Source organism: Chrysemys picta, chromosome 5 (genome assembly GCF_011386835.1).
Source record: "Chrysemys picta bellii isolate R12L10 chromosome 5, ASM1138683v2, whole genome shotgun sequence".
Taxonomy (NCBI): Eukaryota; Metazoa; Chordata; order Testudines; family Emydidae; genus Chrysemys; species Chrysemys picta.
In genome coordinates, this window is record NC_088795.1 from 57,831,040 (window position 1) to 57,851,559 (window position 20,520).

Here is a 20,520-nt window from a genome sequence, read left to right on the forward strand (position 1 = left end):
AACTTTCTAAAAACGTTAAAATGTATTACTGGCACGTGAAACCTTAAATTAGAGTGAATAAATGAAGACTCGGTACACCACTTCTGGAAGGTTGCCGACCCCTGCTATAAGGCATGATGCAGATATTGTTTGTACAGCACCTCTGATGTACAAACAAAGTACAGTACCCCAACAAAGACATAGTTCATACCTCAGAAAGTTTAGGGAATATAATCCTTCATTGACAAGGGGGTGGACTAGGTGTCTGTGACAGGGTGTAGTGCCATCTGGGGTCTTTAACACTAAAATAATAATAATAATAATAATAATTAATAGAGAGCTAGACCTTGGCTCCACCTGGGTAACCCTAGTCCTAAGGGACATAGATAGATAGTAAACCCCATCTCAATCACTTAAGAGGCCCTTTGCATGTCTACATCTCATGATTCTAAATAGCTATGTATTGCATACAATGCATTATAGACATGACTAACTTTGCAAACCATACATAAATTGTATTCCATGCATTAATAAGGTTTCTAGGTACTAACCCATTTATTTTTAAACCAGTTTCCTTAATGTTGCAAACATGCAGACGGCTACAGTGTGTGGTTCTTTTTAAAAATGTGATCATTCAGTGTGTGTGTCTTAGTTCACAAACTATTTGCACAGAGCAATAGAGGATTGATTTTTGTTTTTGTTTACATACAAAACATTTTGAAGCTATTTTTGGCACAGCACAGTAGTTAATGTTGTACCTGAACCATGTTTGATAGTCTTTTGAGTTGGAGGTTGTAAGTCTGCGTTTTTCCTTTATTTTCCATTCCCTTCCTTCCCCTCCTCTTTCTCTGGAGTTTGAGGCTTTTATGAAACTCCTGGAAGGCCTTAGATACCATTTCACAGAGGAGGACTTCAGTAATGATCGTTTAACAATTGGAATGACACTATGTCCTTTCCTCAAATTTATTTTAATAAGGGTAATGTTAGCCATTGTTCAGTTCCTTTTCAGTTGAAGACTTGGCTTGGACACGTGTATCTTTATTAATAGCCTATAGTAATCTCCTAATAGCATGAAGCCGTATTTGCGCCTGTATAGGAGTGAATGGTAGCTAAAATGTAATTAATACATGAGATCAGTATGACATTGGCACTTTATAAACTCCAAAATATTAATACATCTGCATGGGTCAGAACTAAGGCTACATTTATTACATTTCCAATATTTTGTAGTCTATATGGTTTGTTTAATACCCAGAATAAAGGGTGGGCTTCTTTTAAACTGTCTTTTATTGCTAGTGGTACACAGTACAGATATCTGTATAATGCATCAAAGAAACCCTTGACAAATCAGCAAGTAAGATAGGAGACAGATTATCATCCTGTCTGCCATCACAATTCATACATGTTCAGGATGGGCAGGAGAGGAGGAGATTGAAACGTTCCAGAGTTTTCAGAGCAATAGCATGTTTTTGGGGATGGGGAGCAATACAGACAGTAACAGAGAACCTTCAGTGTTAACACTTCCACCCAGGGTTGAATGGAAGCAGTTCGCATCTCTTAGGTATGAGTCTTTTTATCCTCTCTGTGTCTGTGCAGGGCCCTCTTGTGTGATATTAAATAATCAGTGTATGTTTGCACTGACATGTTTGTGATCTGCATTGCAATTAAAATGAAATGTCATGTGAGTTTCCAAAAACATTCCACCTTCTGAAACAAAACACAACTAAGCAAATGGTAAAAGGCACTGCTGTTAATGTATCCAAAGTAAACTACAGTAATGAAGATGTGTACTGTTGGGGCTAGTCCTTCGTCTAGAGAGTCTTATCACTTACCATCTTCAGCTCTGTATACATGTCATTCTGAAGCTATCTGCATAATGTCTGTGAAACCTAAAACTCTAAAACAGCTCTGTTCTGTCTGTAGGCAGATTACCAAGTGGAGCAAAATAGAAAGCACTTTTATGAGCTGTCGCTTGAATATGTGTGCAAGCTGCAGGAGATACAGGAACGGAAGAAATTTGAGTGTGTGGAACCTGTAAGTGCTATAGAATTTATTATATAAGAAAGCAACACCTGATGGCTTTGACAAGGCGGAGAGATGGAGTGTAATAGGGTGAAAATCAAAGAGGATCAGTGCTGATTTCTGCTTTTTAAAAAACTAAGTAACTGGGTAACTAAGTAGAATTAAAGTATCAGAGGGGTAGCCGTGTTAGTCTGAATCTGTAAAAAGCAACAGAGCATCCTGTGGCACCTTTAAGACTAACAGAAGTATTGGGAGCATAAGCTTTCGTGGGTAAGAACCTCACTTCTTCAGATGCAAGAAGTGAGGTTCTTACCCACGAAAGCTTATGCTCCCAATACTTCTATTAGTCTTAAAGGTGCCACAGGACGCTCTGTTGCTTTAAGTAGAATTAAAAACTATCATATTACATCTATGCAAACTCCCAATATATAGAGAGAGACAAACTGATTTAGCTTAAAGTCACCAGTGTAACTATAACTGATCTAGTTACCTTCATGCAAGTTTTTGAGTACAGACGAGCCCTGGAGATGTTCTACAGAAGACCCTGGCTTAGGTTGTTAAGGGCAGAGGTGTGTAAAACTTGGCAGCTTTTGTTCACAGGGTCTTTGGGCAAACGGGTTTTTTTTTATTGAATTCATAGCCCCTGAAATGTAACGTGAATAATCGAAAGAGCATATTTCCAGGATGGGGTTTGCAGGTTCAACTCCTATTTACTTCATTTATAGTTGAGCCCACTCACTAAAAGGCTGAATCTGGTCCAAAATCTCACAGCAAAATTAGTCTAAAACTACCAAACGTGGCCAGGATTTAAAGTGTGTAAAACCAATGAGCTTCACTTGGTTTCAAGCTAAACCATAACAATGCTGACCAGGCTTACTCAAAGTTCCTGCGGCGGCTGGCTCTAAAATTTCCCCAAACCTTCACAGAGAGGAGTTGAATTAGGTTTGTAACAAAATCTTAAGCTATGCCAGTATCCTCTGGTTTCAGATGTATTTATGAAACATTCAGAACCACTCTTACTATGATAGTTATTGAGATGGTGTATGGTGTTTTTCAGCAGTGAGTTGGGACTTAAGATGATAAGTGTTATTGACTTGTGATCTTAAATCCCGTAGGTCTTATCTACACTTAGATTTTGTAGCAGTATAACTTTTTGGGTTAGGGGTGTGATTTTTTTTTTAAACAGTCAGTCACACCAGTATAAAGCCGTGTGTGGACAGTTATACTGATTAAAAGTTCTCCTTTCTATACAGGAATAAGCTATACTGGTATAAGCACTCTGATATAAACTATGTCCATATAGTAGGGGGTTTGTAGTGCTCTGCCTACACAAGATATTTGAAGTGGTGGCACAGCTTGTTTGTAGACAAGTCCTTAAGTGTTTTTGCATGCGTCCCCTAAGTCTTGTTAAAACAAATTAAAATAAATGAATCTATGAGCTTAGTATTGTGGTGTCTAGCGATTCCATAACAAAAGCCATTCATCTTCCTGAAAGCCCAATTAAAACTAGTACCTCTCCAAATTACGTTTTCAAATTTCATGTCCATATCCTGGTGAACTAGTTCTTTCAACTGCTTTTCGCAACAACCTTTCCCTCTGCAGACTGGGTAAGTTGTATGTGGGAGGAAATTATTGCTTGATTTGTATCTGAATATAGTCTATTATATTCAATATCTGCAAATTATATTCCTTTTTTTTAATGTTTAATTTTCACTGAGGGAATGAATTGAGATGGTTAGTTGTGTACCTGCTACCGATTGCTTATTCCCATCTCCTCATTTGCCACATAGATATTTTCTGAGCCTTACATTTTTGCAAGGGTCGTGAACCATTATTTTGAAAATAGTTTGCTTAAATGTGGCTTCAAAGTATTATTACATTATTAGGCTGTGGCACCTTTTCTCCATAATACAGAGGCCTGTCTTTCTGTGGGTTTTTCTCCCTTGCTTTGCTTTGGGAGTTGCCTTTTCTTACTAGGGATGTCAAGATATTTAAAAAATTAATTACGATTAATCTCAGGATTTTAAAAAAATCATGATTAATCTCTCAATTGCACTGTTAAACAATAATAGAATTCCATTTATTTAAATATTTTTGGATGTTTTCTACATTTTCAAATATATTGATTTCAATTACAACACAAAATACAAAGTATGCAGTGCTCACTTTATAGTTATTTATGATTACAAATATTTACACTGTAAAAAACAAAATAAATAATATTTTTAATTCACCTAATGTAAGTACTGCAGTGCAATCTCTTTATCATGAAAGTTGAACTTGTAAATAGAATTGTGTACAAAAGATAATTGCATTAAAAAATAAAACAGTGTAAAATTTTAGAGCCTACAATTCCCCTCAGTTCTACTTTTTGTTCAGCCAGTCGCTCAGACAAATAAGTTTGTTTACATTTGCAGGAGATAATGCTGCCCACTTCTTGTTTACACCTGAAAGTCAGAACAGATGTTTGCATGGCACTGTTGAAGCCAGCATTGCAAGACATTTTTGTGCCAGATGCACTAAAGAGTCATACATCCCTTCATGCTTTAACCCCCATTTCAGAGGACATGCCTCCATGCTGATGACGGGTTTTGCTCGTTAACAGTCCAAAGCAATGCACGTTCATTTTCATCATCTGAGTCAGATGTCACCAGCAGAAGGTTGATGCTTTTTTTTTTTGGTGGTTCGGGTTCTGTAGTTTCCGCATCGGAGCGTTGCTCTTTTAAGACTACTGAAAGAATGCTCCACACCTTGTCTCTCTCAGATTTAGGAAGGCACTTTAAATTCTTAAACCTTGGGTTGCGTGCTGTAGCTGTCTTTAAAAATCTCACCGGACCTTCTTTGTGTTTTGTCAAATCTGCAATGAAAGTGTTCTTAAAATGAACCACATGTGTTGGACCAGCATCTGAGACTGCTATAATATAAAGTATATGGCAGAATGCAGGTAAAACAAAGCAGGAGACATGCAATTCTCCCCCAAGAAATTCAGTCACAATTTTAACAAACGTGTTATTTTTTTTAACAATCATCATGGGCATGGAAGCATGTCCTCTGTAGTGGTGGTATGAAGGGGCATACGAATGTTTAGCATATCTGGCACATAAATACCTTGCAATGCCAGCTACAAAAGTGCCATGTGAAAACCTGTTCTCACTTTCTGGTTAATTGCTAATTCTTGGAATATCAGGGTTGGAAGGGACCTCAGGAGATCATCTAGTCCAACCCCCTGCTCAAAGCAGGGCCAATCCCCAGACAGATTTTTGCCCCAGATCCCTAAATGGTCCCCTCAAGGATTGAACTCACAACCCTGGGTTTAGCAGGCCAATGCTCAAACCACTGAGCTATCCCTCTCCGCCCCTTAATGACATTGTAAATAAGAATTGGGCAGCATTATCTCCCGTAAATGTAAACAAACTTGTTTGTCTTAGCGATTGGCTAAACAAGAAGTAGTACTAAGTGGACTTGAAGGCTCTAAAGTTTTACATTGTTTTGTTTTTGAATGCAGTTATGTAACAAAAAAATCTATATTTGTAAGTGGTGCTTTCACAATAAAGAGATTGCACTATCGTACTTGTATGAGGTGAATTGAAAATACTGTTTCTTTTATCATTTTTACAGTGCAAATATTCGTAATAAAAATAATATGAAGTGAGCATTGTACATTTTATATTCTGTGTTGTAATTGAAATCAATATTATTTGAGAATGTAGAAAAGCATCCAAAATATTTAATAAATTTCAATTGGTATTATGTTGTTTAACAGTGCAATTAAAACTGTGATTAATCGCAATCAATTTTTTTAATCACAATTTTTTTTGAGTTAATCACGTGAGTTAACTGCGATTAATCGTCAGCCCTATTTCTTACTTGTTTGAATCAAGTTTAAAATAAAGATAATTTGTAAGAGACTGGAAGCAAGACAGGCTCCACAGGTGTTAGTTATGTTGCTAGCCATTTTTAACTAAATAGATTCTCGTGAATAGTAGACATTAGTAAGAATATTTTTATTAAAAAAATCTGATAGTTTTTGTTTACTTGTTCTTTTAAATGCTTACTAAAGACTAAATGAGAAGACAGCAATCTTTGCTGGCAATTGGTGTTCTCCCTGCTAAGAAAGCTCTTCTGCTTGTATTCCAGGTGCTGTCATTTTTTCAGGGTATATTCACTTTCTATCATCAGGGCTATGAACTCGCCAAAGACTTCAATCACTACAAAATGGCTCTGCAGATCAATATCCAGAATGTAAGTTAAGATGTTTATTATTTAAGCAATTTACAAATTTGTGGAATAAAAAATGTGTACTGTATATTTGAATAACTTGTTTCTTGGTAATGTAAGTTAATCAAGAGAAACTTTGGGGTTATAGTGCCATCTTCTGGCTAACCAACTACGTGACTGAATGAGCCACTGTGCAATAATTGAGAATACAGCTAATCCTGCCACCTAGTGTTCGCTAATACTCTTTACAATATTTTCTGTCAACTTTTCATAGTTTACGTTTAAATTCTTTCATGTTCACACTCGATATGTTTAAGTTTAATGTAATTAATAGTTTATTTTAATTATGTGCAGTTGGTGGGCTCAGAGTTTTGGCAATGGAATACATCTTAACTGGATTGACTTTAAGTCATTACTACAGAACTACACTGTAGGTAACTGAAGAACATACAATGAGACAGCCAGGCTTCTTAACAATTTTTGTCACACTTGTTGGTACTTGCATTAAAGGAGCCAAAGAAAGAATGACATGGAGACTCTGAACCAGACTTTCTTCTTCAGAACAATACTTTCAGAAAATAATGTACTTGAAGCACTCAAGTATCGAGCTGTTTAGGGAAACTTAGACTGCTATTGCCTGTGCAACATTTGTTTTGTTGGTTGGCTGTTGGTCTCCAGGGTTGTCTGGAATTACGGAACAGTATTTCTAGGAGGTTACAGTCTGATTATAGACATGACTCGACTTTGTGCTAGTGGGCTTCTTGGAAGAAGTTACCCTGTCTGGAGGGAATTAAAGTGAGGGGTCTTTCCCACTGGGATTGGGAGATTATTCCAAACACAGATGGCAGCATAAAAGAAGGCACCAAGGTGCAAGTAGGAGAAGGATAGTAAAAGGGCATTGAGTCTAATATTGGTATTAGAGCAAAAAAGCTGAAGTAGGACAGGATAAGAAATAAGATCTGAAATGTAGGCCAAGATGAAGTTGTACAGGGCTTTGAAGGTGAAGATGAGGAGTTGAACTTGAAATTGTAGATGAAGGTGAGCCAGTGAGAAGTTTGAAGAGGGAAGTGATGTGGTCAGAGCAATGGGAAAGGAAAATAATCTTTGTAGCAATATTTTGGATGGACTGAACGGTAGCAATATGTGCATCAGGAAATGCAGAGAGGTTGCAGTAATGAAGGTAGGGTATTAGTGTTATAATTGTTGGAATTGAAAGGCTGGGTTGGATTTTCAAAATTCTCTAGAGGAAGGAGTGGCAAAACTTGGTGACAGCCTTGGATGTGGGAGGAGAACGGAAAGAAGAGTCAGAAATGACCCTGAGGTTGAGAGCCTAAAAGACACAGAGGTCAGTGGAGCTGTCCACTGTAAAGTGTCTCTCTATGCCGATTCAGTAATGCCACCTCCCTGAGTGGCGTAGAATCACGGTTGATGTAATTTTAAAATCAAGATTGGATGTTTTTTCTAAAAGATCTGCTCTAGGAATTATTTTGGGGAAGTTCTGTGTATGACCTGTTCTATACAGGAAGTCAGACTAGATGATCACAATGGTCCCTTCTGCCTTTAGAATCTATTAATCTGTTTCACACATGTCTTTTAAGCAGTACAGTGCATGACAATCACTCCCACCTTACCACCACTCCCACCTTACCTAATATACTATAAGAATTGCACAAGCACATTCATAAAAGGTATTACTTTCTGTCTTCCATTGGTCCATGATGTGAGAGCACAGAGCATCTCTAATTTCTGTTGCCCGGGTGCATCCTGCTGCAGCTGTGGTAGCTGCATTTTGTGGCTGAGGTACTGGCTCAGCAGTCTGTCACTGTCATGGGTCCATTCTGGAGAAATGTCTCATCTTTTGCTTCCCAAAGATTGTGAAGAGCACAGCAAGTCACAGTAATGCAAACAGCATTGATGACATTGGAATCCAAATGGGTCTCTGCCAGTGGGGATTATATATGCCACATCACATTCAACCACCATTCTGCATCTTCTGAAAGTGTAATTTAATCTTGTTTTGCTGGGGCCTCTGAGATCAGGGTATGCTTTCATAAGCCAAGGCAAAATAGGGTACGTGGGGTCCCCTAGAATAATAGTTGGGAAAGTAACTCTGTTTGTGGCAATGTCATTTCATGGGATTAGTGTCTCAGCCCGTCCTTGAATGTAGACTCCCAATTGGCAGAAAATCCTGGCATTATGAACTTTTCCAGTGCAGCCCATGTTGATATGGTCTTCAAAGGCCTGCATAACAATGGAGCAGTACCTTTTTTAGTTTACGTACTCACGTGCTCCTTTAGGAGGGCAAGCAAACTATGGGCACATGAATTCCAGCAATGGCCCCAGCGCAGTTTGAAAACCCCATTCTCTCAAAGGCAGGATTTACTTTAGGCATGCCCCAGAAACCTCTGCAACCACTTTACCTACATTCAGCTTTCCAAAGCCAAATTGGTTAGCACCAGACCAGTAGCAGTCAGGGATAGCCTGTTTCCAGGTGGTATTGCAACCTGCTTCTGGACCAGAATGCCTGTTCTCCGTGTGTGTGTGTGTGTGTGTGTCTTGATGCTGGAGGGTTGAGATAGGCTGCTCACAAAGCTTCAGAATGTAGCTTTCTTAGTATTTTTTTCTGTTTTAAATATCCCTTTTTTTGGAAATTTAGACAAGAAATCGTTTTGAAGGAACAAGATCGGAGGTGGAGGAGCTCATGAACAAAATCAGGCGGAATCCTCAGGAACATAAAAGAGCAAATCAGTTTACAATAGAAGGCTACCTTTATGTGCAGGAAAAAAGTAAGATACATTTTTATTTTATTATTTGTATTCCAGTCGTGCCCAAAATCTTCTAAGTGCTATACACATTCAAGTACATGTACTTCGACAAACATGTATGCATGCACAGAGTTTCTACTCAAAAAGCATTTGGTTTAAGAAAAGTGCATTTATAATTCAGTGTGCTCATCTCTTTACAAATTTAATATCATACTTAATATTAATATATAGTCTTTCATACAGTGATCTCCAAGCACTATACAAATATCAATTAAGGAAACCTCCAGTGAGGTAGGGAGGCTGTAATATTCCTGTCTTAGTATTCCAGTGAGGCACAGAAAGGCTCAGTGAGTTAGCCAATCTCACATAGTGAATCGGTGGCAGAGCTGGGGATAGAGTCTTCAACTGACTCTCTGTACAGTGCACTAAAGATTTTGTTGTTGAATGTAAAGCCCTTTACAGGAAATGTTTATTCTTCTTTGAGGCTGGAACCAAGCTATTCATTGTGGGTGAACATGCATTCCATGTGTCTGGTACTGGAAATTTTTCAATAGCAACGTTTGTTGGTCTGCGCTGGTGCATTATGCCTCCTCGTGGGGTGAACTGTAGGCAGATGTGGCGACGTAGACCAACCACCTCTTCAGTTCTTTTTCTACCATGTGTGGTCTAGGACAGAACCTTCTGTGTTAGTAGTTTCTAGCTTCTTATGCTCAACTTCTTGTAAAAACATTGTATATAGTTTTAATAGTTTTGTTAGTTAATAGTTTCATAGTTAATTAGTGTATAGTTGTAGTTTAGAGAGTGGGGACCAGGGGTTTCCCCCTGTTAATCCCTAGACATTTAGCACCATCGGTTTTGCACAATGCTAAAACTACCATACCCACACCTATACAATGGATCGAATTCCAAAGACTCCAGTCAGTTCTCCTGCCAGACCTTGGTATGCCCTTATTGAGGATCTGATTATTTACACACATCCAGAGTCACCAATCTGATTTGACCTGATGCTCCAATCACAACATTGTCCAGGCGTCACTTGCCGGTCTTGAGCACTGGCAGGGCTATGGATATTCCAACACTGGTGGGATACTATTCACCTGCTTACACCTCTGGCTGAATGCAGCCAGTACTGATAGTTCCACCCTTAGAGTCTGACAACTCTTACTCTGAGGAGGAATGGGTGCTGTCAGTTACACTGATGGTCTCTCCACTGCATGTCAGTTCATACAGGGCCCCCATAGCCTTTTGGGGACCTCCACTTCCATAGGACCCTTATCTACCAACCATGGATCAATGGTAATCACCATGGGGTCTGCTGAACTATCAGTATGATGCCATCTACTGGCCTTACTGGAGTGCCTGGAGCCCCTATTATGTGGTGGGATTCCCTCCAAGACCTCTTTCCACTTGGCTTTCCAAGAACTCAGGTATGCATTACTAAGATATTTTTATTTTGCATTCAGCAGTGCTACGCTGAGTTTATTAGATCCAAACACAGAGGTGGTGGATGCAGGGTACATCATAGCTTCAAAGTTATGCCAAAACCCTCTCTCTTTATATACATTGCACATCTCGTTGCATTTACTATATGCTGTATCACACGTTTTTGAATTGACATGGTTACTTTTCAGGGGCTGTGCAGCATACTTTCTGTTCACTCATTGGCCATATTCGACCAACTCTTTACCACATCTCTACATTTCTAACTTATCCTGTCCATTGTTAGCTTGTTTATAGTAAATGTTTCCCTGAGTGTTCTCCCTCTTATCTTAGCAGGCTAGACATTCTGTTTTGTTAAACTACTGACATATTTACTTATCTTATTTAGCACAAACGTCCTTTTTTCAGCCTGAGAATTCATTTACCACCCTAATTCTATTTTCCAAAGAATGAGGCCTCCCCACATGTGTTTAATTACTCGTGTGAGGTCAAGCTTTCCTATACTAGCATTTGTTTGCATCGTAATCCTGTCTTTCTGTGCCTTCCTTTTCAAGTTTATTACCCAGCAACACATGCCTAAGACCAGAGTAGTTGTAATCATTTGAACCATCATTAATATTAGACTCAAAGTACGAACCAAGGGATGCAAGCTTAACTGCTCTGGAATATTCCATCAGGGTGTCTCTACTGCCTGTACAGCACTGCCCCCAATTTCCTGTTGCTCAGCTATCAGTTGGGCAATGGACACCAATTGCTCTTTTTTCCTTTGTACCAAATCAGTGGTGTTAATGAACAAAGGAAGTATGGGCGCAAAGAGAGCGGTCACCGGTGACTCTCATTTGGTGTTGTCTGTCACAGCCTCTGTCACATCTTCCTTCATCTGCACACTTGGCCATAGGGCATAGGTCCCTATCTGAGCCGGAGAGGTGAGGTTCAGACAAAATCCAGTCAGGCAACACCAAAAAGTTGTGGTATCCCAGAGCACATACTGTGTCCCCTAGCCGTACCACCTCCTTTACTCTCTCTTTAATGTCTAGTCGGGCCCACTTGTGATCGGGTTCGTTCATGCTGATTACTCACAGAACTGTCTGTGCAGAACAGCAGGCTGTGTTTATTTCCTCTCCTCCTTGTTTTGCCATCGTCACACTGGGATAATGCTGTTATAGATTCCATTCTCTGTTTTACCCATACTGTTAACATATACCAATTCTTTACAATTCCCAGACCATCTAGGAATAGCAATTATAATTGGCACCATCGAATTATTGAATTCATGTGGGTCAGGACCTTTTAGCCTTGCAAATTGCAAAATTTACTCCCCCACATTCTTAATTGCCTTTTCTACTTGTGTGGTCTGGATAAGCATGCTGTTTAACAATCTTGACCCCTCCCCGTGCTTTATTTCTTGTACACAGTAGAGGTCCAGAATTTGAATACTAGGGGCATTGTTCTCACAAAAGATCATCTCCAGCAGAAGATTCCCAACTGCCACCGGAGAGGAAGGAATAAGAGGATTTGGAGCCACTGGAGCAGCCTGTACTGCCAGATCCACACATCCCTGCTTCATTCCTAGATGAGGCAGTGGTGCCAACTTCCCTCCCTCTACCTGATGGTTGCAATACCAAGAGCTGCTAAGAAGGATTGCTGATACCCTCCACATCCCGCTGGAGGAGTTCACGGCCCCCATCACACAAGCTCCTGGACGTTCTTCAATTAGAAGCTCCCTCCAATGTAGCGCTCCCTATTGAGGCCATTTTGGAGCTTGCTGAAGACATTTGACACACACTAGCCACCTGTGCCTCTACTCCCCAGAGAAGAGAAATATTTTGTTCTCTCTAAGGGGGCAAAATATTTATTCTCTTCCCTCCAAACCTGAACTCTTTGGTGGTACAAGCGGTAATGAAGTAGAACAGACTACAACAACCAAGACTGACTTCCTTCGGACAAGGATGTCAAGAGAGAACATTTCCTCCGCCAGCCTACTGTTCCTTATTGCAAACTACCAAGCAATTATGTCAAAGTACAACTTTATTAACTACAATAAGTTGTCAGAGTTTGCAGTCAGTTACCACCAGAATGTAGGTCCCAATTCCAGGCTATCCGTGATAAAGGCATATTAGGAGCAGGTCATCCCTTTAGGCATCACTCGATGCAGGCACCTCACTTCATGGTGACCTCGGTGGCCATGAAATAGGCCTCCTGGCTGTGGTCATTGCCGTAACTTCCTTGGGAAGCCCCAATAGTGGAGGATCTCCCCTTCAGTGGAAATGACCTTTTCAGTGAAAAGACTGACAAGTCATTCACTCACTCAAAGACTGCCATGCCATACTCAGCTCCTTGGGAATATACACCCCGGAACCGTATAGAAGATGCTCTAAGGCATCGCAACATAGATATCAGCCAGCCCAGTAGCCGTTCTATTAACAGAGGCCTTATGAACCACCAATGTAGCACCAGAGAGTACAGCATGGCAGGTTCACTGCTGCACCACCATCTCCTCTCCAGAGCCAACTGCCTACCAAGAAGGGGTTTTGCAGGGATGTTTGGGAGATATCAATCAGTCCCAGCTCATCCAGTCTCCCTCACCTTCTTTGGTGACTGCCTGGCCCATTTCCTTTTGATGTGGCAATGCCTAACTTCAGACAAATGGGTTTTGGACATCCGCTTAGCCAGCTACATGATCGAATTCCTGTGTCTGCATTCCCCCAAGCTCCCTTCCCTGTCCGTTTTCAGAGACCCATTTCACAAGAGAATCTTCATACAGGAGATAGAAGCCCTGATCCAGGTAGCGGCAATAGAACCAATACCTCCTTGAGATGGGGGAAGGGCTTTTACTCCAAATACTTCCTAATACCCAAAATGAAAGGGGGCTGGATCCTGGATCTTGGATCTCAGGCAACTGAACATCTTCATCCGCCACTCAAGATTCAGGATGATCACCTTAGTCTCTATAATAACCTCCCTAAATGTTGACTACTGGTTTGCAGTTCTTGATTTAAGGATGCTTATTTTCATATAGATATCTACCCAATGTTTTATGGTGGGCTCAGAGCAATTCCAGTACAAGGAACTCCTCTTCAGCCTTTCCATAGCTCCAAGTGTTTTCACAAAGGTCATGTCTGTAGTAGCAGTGCTACCATATATTTCCCTGCCTAGATGACTGGCTCTTGAAGGGATGATTGTATAGAGAAGTGCAGATAGTACTCAGTACCCTGCTTAACCTTTGCCAGTTCTTGGGTCTTTAGATGAACCCAGGAAAGTCCATTTTAATACTCCATAACATCTATAAAATTTATAGGAACAATCCTGGACTTGGTTGCGGCCAGGGCCTACTTACCACAGGATAGGTTCTTGCGATGAAAGACCTTAACATCGAACTTTGACTCAGTAGTCAAATGACAGTCCAATCCTGTGTGGTCCTCAGAGGACACATGGCGTTGTGCACATGTGACCCCCTTCACCAGGCTTTCCAAACCTGGCTGGGTGAGGTCTACATCCCAAACAAGGACTCGTTGGGAGGAAGTGATACTCTTGTCCAAGATCTGGGCATTTCTAACCTGGTGTGAGAAAAGCAACAATGTTTGTGTGGGTTCCCTGTATTCCTTTGTCATGGACATGTCTCTTCTAGGCTGGGGAGGGCACCTGGGTGACCAAGTAGTTCAAAGTTCCCAGACTCCCCAAGGGTACATGTGCTACATCAATCTCCTTGACCTACAGTCAGTATGCCAAGCATGCAAACAATTCCTTTATACTCAGGTCAGACAATATGACCGCTGTTTGTTATATAAACAAACAGGAGGGAGCAAGGTCCAACCCACTATGTTGGGAGGCAATACAACTCTGGAATTGGTATATCCAACATAGATCAGCCTTTCTGCAGTGCTCCTCCTGGGCATAATGAACTCCCTAGCAGACAGCCTCAGCAGGAATTTTCACAAGGAATACAAATCGGTGCTCATGTGACAGCAGTCCAGCAGATATTTTGTGGGACTACTTTGCCACTCACTCAAACAAGAAGTGTGCTCAGCTTACTGCTCTCAGAACAGCTTACTGCTGCGTCGGAGGGGATGCCTTCCTAACACAATGGTCAGGCCCACTGATGTATGCCTTCCCTTCCATTCTCCTCCTACCACGTGTTGTGCTCAGGAAGATAAAGATGGACAAGGTGACAATATTCTTAATACCTCCTTGGTGGCCAAAGCAGTTCTGGTTCATGCTGGCTCTCCAGATGTTTTCCTTCTCCTGCATCTACCTACTGTCATAGAAGGGGGTGGGACCAACAGTCCAACCCAGCATTCCTCTGCCTGGCTTTTGGATGGGCAATAAACTTAGAGAGAATCCAGTACCTCTTAAATCAGGCCAGTTAAATTTGAGGATTCCAGCTCTTATTCCATAGTTCAGCTATGTGCTTTCATTATCTAGTTGTGTTCTTACTGTTTAATAAAATAGGCTGAATGTTGGACAGCAAATATCATGAATCCTGTTGTGCTGATACACAGATGTTATGCAAAGAACATCCTATTGATGCATTCCAGTACACACAATCCAACTTGCGGTGTATTTAAATGACTAATAAGTTGTAGTGATCTTAACCCTGGACAAATGGCAGTGAATTCAAATGTTAGCTTTTAAACAAGTCTAATCGTTTTAAAAAATCTGATTTAAAGTTTTAAAAATATGCACACTCTTAATGTTGATTTTTATCTAACCTGAGGCTGGCACTCTCTCAATGAGTTAATGGTGATTAATTGCATAATCAGAAGAACATCTTGTATGATGCAAATGAGGGCATATATAAAATGAGTGTCTCACGTATTGAAGATTCTACATGCTCCTTGGAAGGATTCACAGTCATTGCTTCACACTCCTGAATGTATTACATGCTAGTCCTGAAAAAGTGTTTTAAACTCACCTACATTGAGGAATCATCACCCTGATGACTCCATTCTCTAAGAAAACACTGTTTTGGGTCCTTGTTCCCTTTCTTTTCCTATACCTTTTCTCCTAGAACTGGAAGGGACCCTGAAAGGTCAAGTCCAGCCCCCTGCCTTCACTAGCAGGACCAAGTACTGATTTTGCCCCAGATCCCTAAGTGGCCCACTCAAAGATTGAACTCACAACCCTGGGTTTAGTAGACCAATGCTCAAACCACTGAGCTATCCCACCCCCCCCTTTTGCCCTACTTAAAAATAATTCTCAAATATGCTGGTGTATTTTAATTTTTAAATGCCTTTTCCCCATCTATAGATGCCAAATGTTTAGATTTACTTTTGTTTCAATGTAAGCATTGTCAGCTAAACTATAGAAACTATTAAGACACATTGATTCTTTTATATCAAATCCAAAATCATGTGAAAAAGGTTTAGGGACTTTTATGGGAGTTCAGGAATCTTGGAGAGCTAGTGCTGCCCAGACTGTGTCCAGCTGAGTGCTGGATTGGCAGCTGGCTAGAAATCTGAGGGCAGCACTTTTTTTTCCCCAGCTAGTCCCTCCTTTAATGTAGATGTGTAGTCTACATAGACTGCATATCCAGGCAAACAACGTTTCCTGACCAGCTTACGCTTCTGCTCAAATCAGTATGGAACATTATGTGCTTGGATGTAGTCTCCCTGGACTGCACCTGGATTTAATTGACTATCCTTTAGGCATTTCTGCTACCTGTGTTTAATAATAATAAAGTGCCTATAGCAGATAAATGTGGTACCTAGCTACTTTAAAATATCAAAACAACCAAATTGATTAAAAACATCCTGATCCTCATTTAAAAAAATACTCTATGGTCTGAAACAGTAAACAAATATTAGAAGTATAGTCTCAAGGCTGATTGGACCAAAAAAAGCAATGAATATTAATCTGATCTTACTAAATTTAGACTTTGACCAGGATCAGATTGGGTGGGAGGAAGGGCTGATTCTCCCAAGCTGTGCCTACTCACCACACTGATATGCTGAGGTCTTGGCTCCCTTGCTAAGATCATATGCTGGGCTGGACTCCTGCCTTCCTGAGTTTCTGTCCCAGCAAATAGTCAGATTGCAGCAGTAAAGACCTCCTTACTGCTCACAAGGCAGGAATTTCTGCAATGGCAGCTCCTGCTGGTTCCATTGGCAATTGCTCTCTGCTGAGGGAAGTGATGCAGTAGCAAGCTGGGCTTGTTTATGTTCCAGCTTGCCAGCTGCACTTTTGATTTTGGAGCTCTGGTTCTGGCTGGCTGGTGATACCAATGTCATAAGTTTAGGAGAAAAATGGTGGCTGGCTCAGAAGTGAGTATGCGCCGTGTTACCCGTGTGTGTGCCCAGTTCAAGCCATAGCTGTGACATTTGAAAGGGTCAGTGAAAGGGGCCTTAGGGAATTCCCTTTCTGATGTCCAAAAAGCTGAGTTCCAGGCTTCAACAGCTGAGATGCCCTTGCTGATTTCAGCTGTTGCCATAGAGAATAATGTAAGGTAGTCTCTAAAATAACTGGGGTTTATATCATGTAGGTTTTTTAAAGATGATTACTGTCACTGGGATTGTAGCCAGAACTAGGTAATGTAGAGTTTGAAGCATTGGTGTTCTGTACTCTTAATGACCAATCCTACTCAAAGTTGGTCTGTACCAGCTAAGCTTCCAGGGACTCATCAAAGACTAAATACAGTAAAGTATATTATAGTGAAAGGCCTGGAAGTGACAAAGGTATGAATAGCTATAGCAATGGCTGTATTGCGGATAAAAGATCCCAGTTTCTCTTATAAAAGATGCAGGTGACCATGAGCCATGTTATAGTATTCTGTGGTATGTTTGACTTGCTGGCCTTTCTTGCATTGGGTAGAGTGAAAAATGTCTATGGAACCAAATGTGCCTAGTGTTCAAATTCAGGTTACTCAAAAAAAAAATTTTTTTTTTATCCCTTAATCTGAAATTCATATTGGTACTCAAATTCACTTATTCAAAACAGATTATTCAAAGTTCTGAATACCCTCACTTCCAGGTAGTTGGATAATCAGATTTACCTGTATATAATGATGTATGAGACAGCATTTTGGTTTAGAACTAGGATTATATGATGAGTTTACTGCTTAATTGCTGATGAGCACACCTAATGTGCTCTGAAATTCCTTGATTTCATTGTAAGCAATTGTATTGGCAAAAATGCTTTTGTCTAGCAGTTAAGGAGGTAGGATGGAGATGCATCTAGTAAGAGCTGTTTTCCATTAAGTTGCAAATATCAGTGAGAATAGAATACAGCATGCAACAGTGTACAGAACACTAAACATAGGCTAACATTTATTATGATTTGACAGCAGTATTGCTCGATTTGATACAGTACATTTAGGAATGTAATGATAGGTTAAGTAGAATTTTGTAAACTTGGAAGAGCAACAAAACATTTTAAATAATAAGACATAGGCTTGCATCTGAAGAAGTGAGGTTCTTACCCACGAAAGCTTATGCTCCCAGTACTTCTGTTAGTCTCAAAGGTGCCACAGGACCCTCTGTTGCTTTTTACAGATTCAGACTAACACGGCTACCCCTCTGATACAAGACATAGTTAATGCTTTGATTTTCTTTAAGGGCCTGCCCCATTTGGCTCCAGCTGGGTAAAACATTACTGCATGTATAGGAAGGAGACAAAGAAGTTCACCATGATCCCATTTGAACACAGGTCAGGAGGGAAAATTGTAAGTACATTTCATTATACTTCTTCATGCCCGGTATCTAAATGAGAGGATATGTTAGATAAGATAGGTCAAATATCTTTTTCATGCAGTTCACAATTTGCCCTCTAAGGACATTAAGCTCAAATAATGGAATGGTTTAATAGATAAGGATTCTGTAGAAGTTTTAGTTGCTTAGTTTTGGAAAAATAGAGAACATATGAGAGCTACAATGCACCTAATGTGCCTTTAATGTGTGGTTTTCACTAAGGGGATTTAAAGTTTAGTCTGATTATAACCAAGTGTGAATTGAGAAAGTACAGTCGCATTAGGTTTCTCACTTATACTCTCCATCCAATTTTTTTTTCCATGGCACGTAGACAGGAGAGCTGGCGGGGGGGTTAGGTTAGGAGGCTTTTAAATAATTCTTAAAATGGAATGTAATTTGCACGGACAATCAGAAAAATAATTTAAGCTTTCCTTGATAACATCTAGAACATTCAGGGCTCAGTCCTCTGTTGAATGCTGAATGCCCTTAATTCCCATTGAAGTGATTGGGAATTGAGGGCACTCAGCATCTTGCAGGACCTGGCATTAAATGACAGCATTAGTATGAGTGAAATATGTTTTTGTTACGGAAATAATAAATTTGAAGACGAGAGAGGCATTTTAGATCTCCTAGTCAATCTTCCTCCAAATGCAGCATCCTGCCCTGTTTTTGTCCTGTTTAGTTTTAATAGTCCCCAGGGCTTGGATCTCCATTGAAGATTATATCCATGTATGCTTGGTAGAGAGGAGGATCTTTTCATCATTCTTGTAAAACATATTTCTTTAAATGTATTGGGTAAAATTTTCATAAGTGCCTAAATGACTTCAGAACATAAATGCTAATGGAAGTCTATAGCACTTAGGTTCCCAAGTCATATAGACACTTTTGTAAATTTACACTCTAACTTATTGTGACTGTAATAGGCCATTTTAGTTAACCAAATGAAATCTGTAATCATGCACTAAAAGGTTTCTGAAGAGACACCAGCAAGGCAGCTAAGCCAAAAAAATGTAACCTGTTGTTCTGTCTGAAGATCTCTCCTTCTTGAAGATCTCTCCTTCTTGAACTCCACAGTATAATTTATTATTTCAAACCAAAGCTTCATGCATCTGGAAATGTTAAAATTAATTAAAATGCATAACATACTGTCCACCACACAAAACTAATGGCTGCATGTTCTGATTCAGGAGAGTGCATCATACAGCAGCTTATTGAAATTCAGTCACAGTTTATTTTGTGCATTTGATTTTTGGATGCTATAAGGATGAGTTTACAAATGTGCTATGAACACATGATGGGTTTTGAAGATAACACCTGCTATAAAAGTCAAATTTCATGGTACTGTAAGTCCCTTTTTTGTCCTAACTACTTAAATTGTAGCCCTTTAAAGTGGAATTTGGAATATTACCATGTCCGAGGAAAAATGTTGCAGTGAAAGTGTCTCTTACAATATGTCTGCATTGATGTTGCAATGGGTGCAAAGTTCTGATTATTTTATTACAATGTTTTTATTCATTTAAACTACCAAATTTCAAATAAAAGACACACTATTGCTGCAGATGTATAAAATAGCCTTGTTTTTTTAAATTTCTGCAGTAACACGTTTAGATTTTAAAGACCTGAATAGCAGCCATAACTGAATTCCATTGCATATGTCAGTTTCAATCCAGCTTTTGCTTTTACTTTAATATAGGTTTACCGTATTCAGATTGCATCACGTGGCTTACAGAAGCTTTGGATTTGTTATTACGTAAAGTATATTAAAAAAAAATCTCTTGTTTATAGGGTGATGGGGACGTTTTCCTCCTTACATGCTGTACCAAAAGAAATGTGGATACTATAGACAGACGTTTCTGTTTTGACATAGAAGCTGCAGACAGGTAAGCTGGTAAAATACACTAAAGAAAGCATCAGGTTAAATGTTGTTAATAACTTGGATTCTATATACTGCCTCTCACTGCGAGGATTTCAGATGCACAGGGTTCTCTGTTACTTCAACATTAGAAGGAAGAACCCCATGGAGAATTACAGTTTCTTGTGATTTGTTGTATGCTGGTCACTGAAATGAAAGGCATATTACAAAGCTGCATTTTGGCTAAGTTAGAACCAGGCAATTTATTCTTATTATGGCATGCAAAGGCAACATAAAAGTAACATACAGTAACACCGCAGAATTACAAACATCAGAGTTACGAACTGACTGGTCAACCACACACCTCATTTGGAACCAGAAGTACACAATCAGGTAGCAGCAGAGGACTCCCCTCCCCCCCACACCTCCCAAAAAAGAAAAGAAAAAAGCAAACACAGTACAATACTGTGTTTAAACATAAAATATTAAAAAAGGAAAAATTTTAAAAGATTTGACAAGGTAAGGAAACTGTTTCTGTGCTTGTTTCATTTAAATTATGACA

At 39.8% G+C, this 20,520-nt stretch overlaps 1 protein-coding gene across 11 annotated transcripts in view; it reads left to right on the forward strand.

Annotated features, from left to right (window-relative positions):
- Positions 1–20,520, forward strand: part of ARHGAP10 (Rho GTPase activating protein 10) — a 257,127-nt gene that overhangs the window by 109,425 nt on the left and 127,182 nt on the right. For 8 of the 11 annotated variants that reach the window (XR_010601805.1, XR_010601804.1, XM_065597784.1 and 5 more), the window contains 5 exons: positions 1,903–2,013; positions 6,139–6,243; positions 8,876–9,005; positions 17,975–18,081; positions 19,892–19,986. Coding sequence is in view for 9 of the 11 variants with exons in the window: in XM_065597784.1 (XP_065453856.1) it covers positions 1,903–2,013; positions 6,139–6,243; positions 8,876–9,005; positions 17,975–18,081; positions 19,892–19,986 (548 nt within the window). In the remaining 2 variants the exon portion in view is untranslated. The remainder of the gene's footprint in view (positions 1–1,902; positions 2,014–6,138; positions 6,244–8,875; positions 9,006–17,974; positions 18,082–19,891; positions 19,987–20,520) is intronic. The other 3 variants (XM_065597786.1, XM_065597787.1, XM_065597790.1) reach the window with 1 other exon arrangement.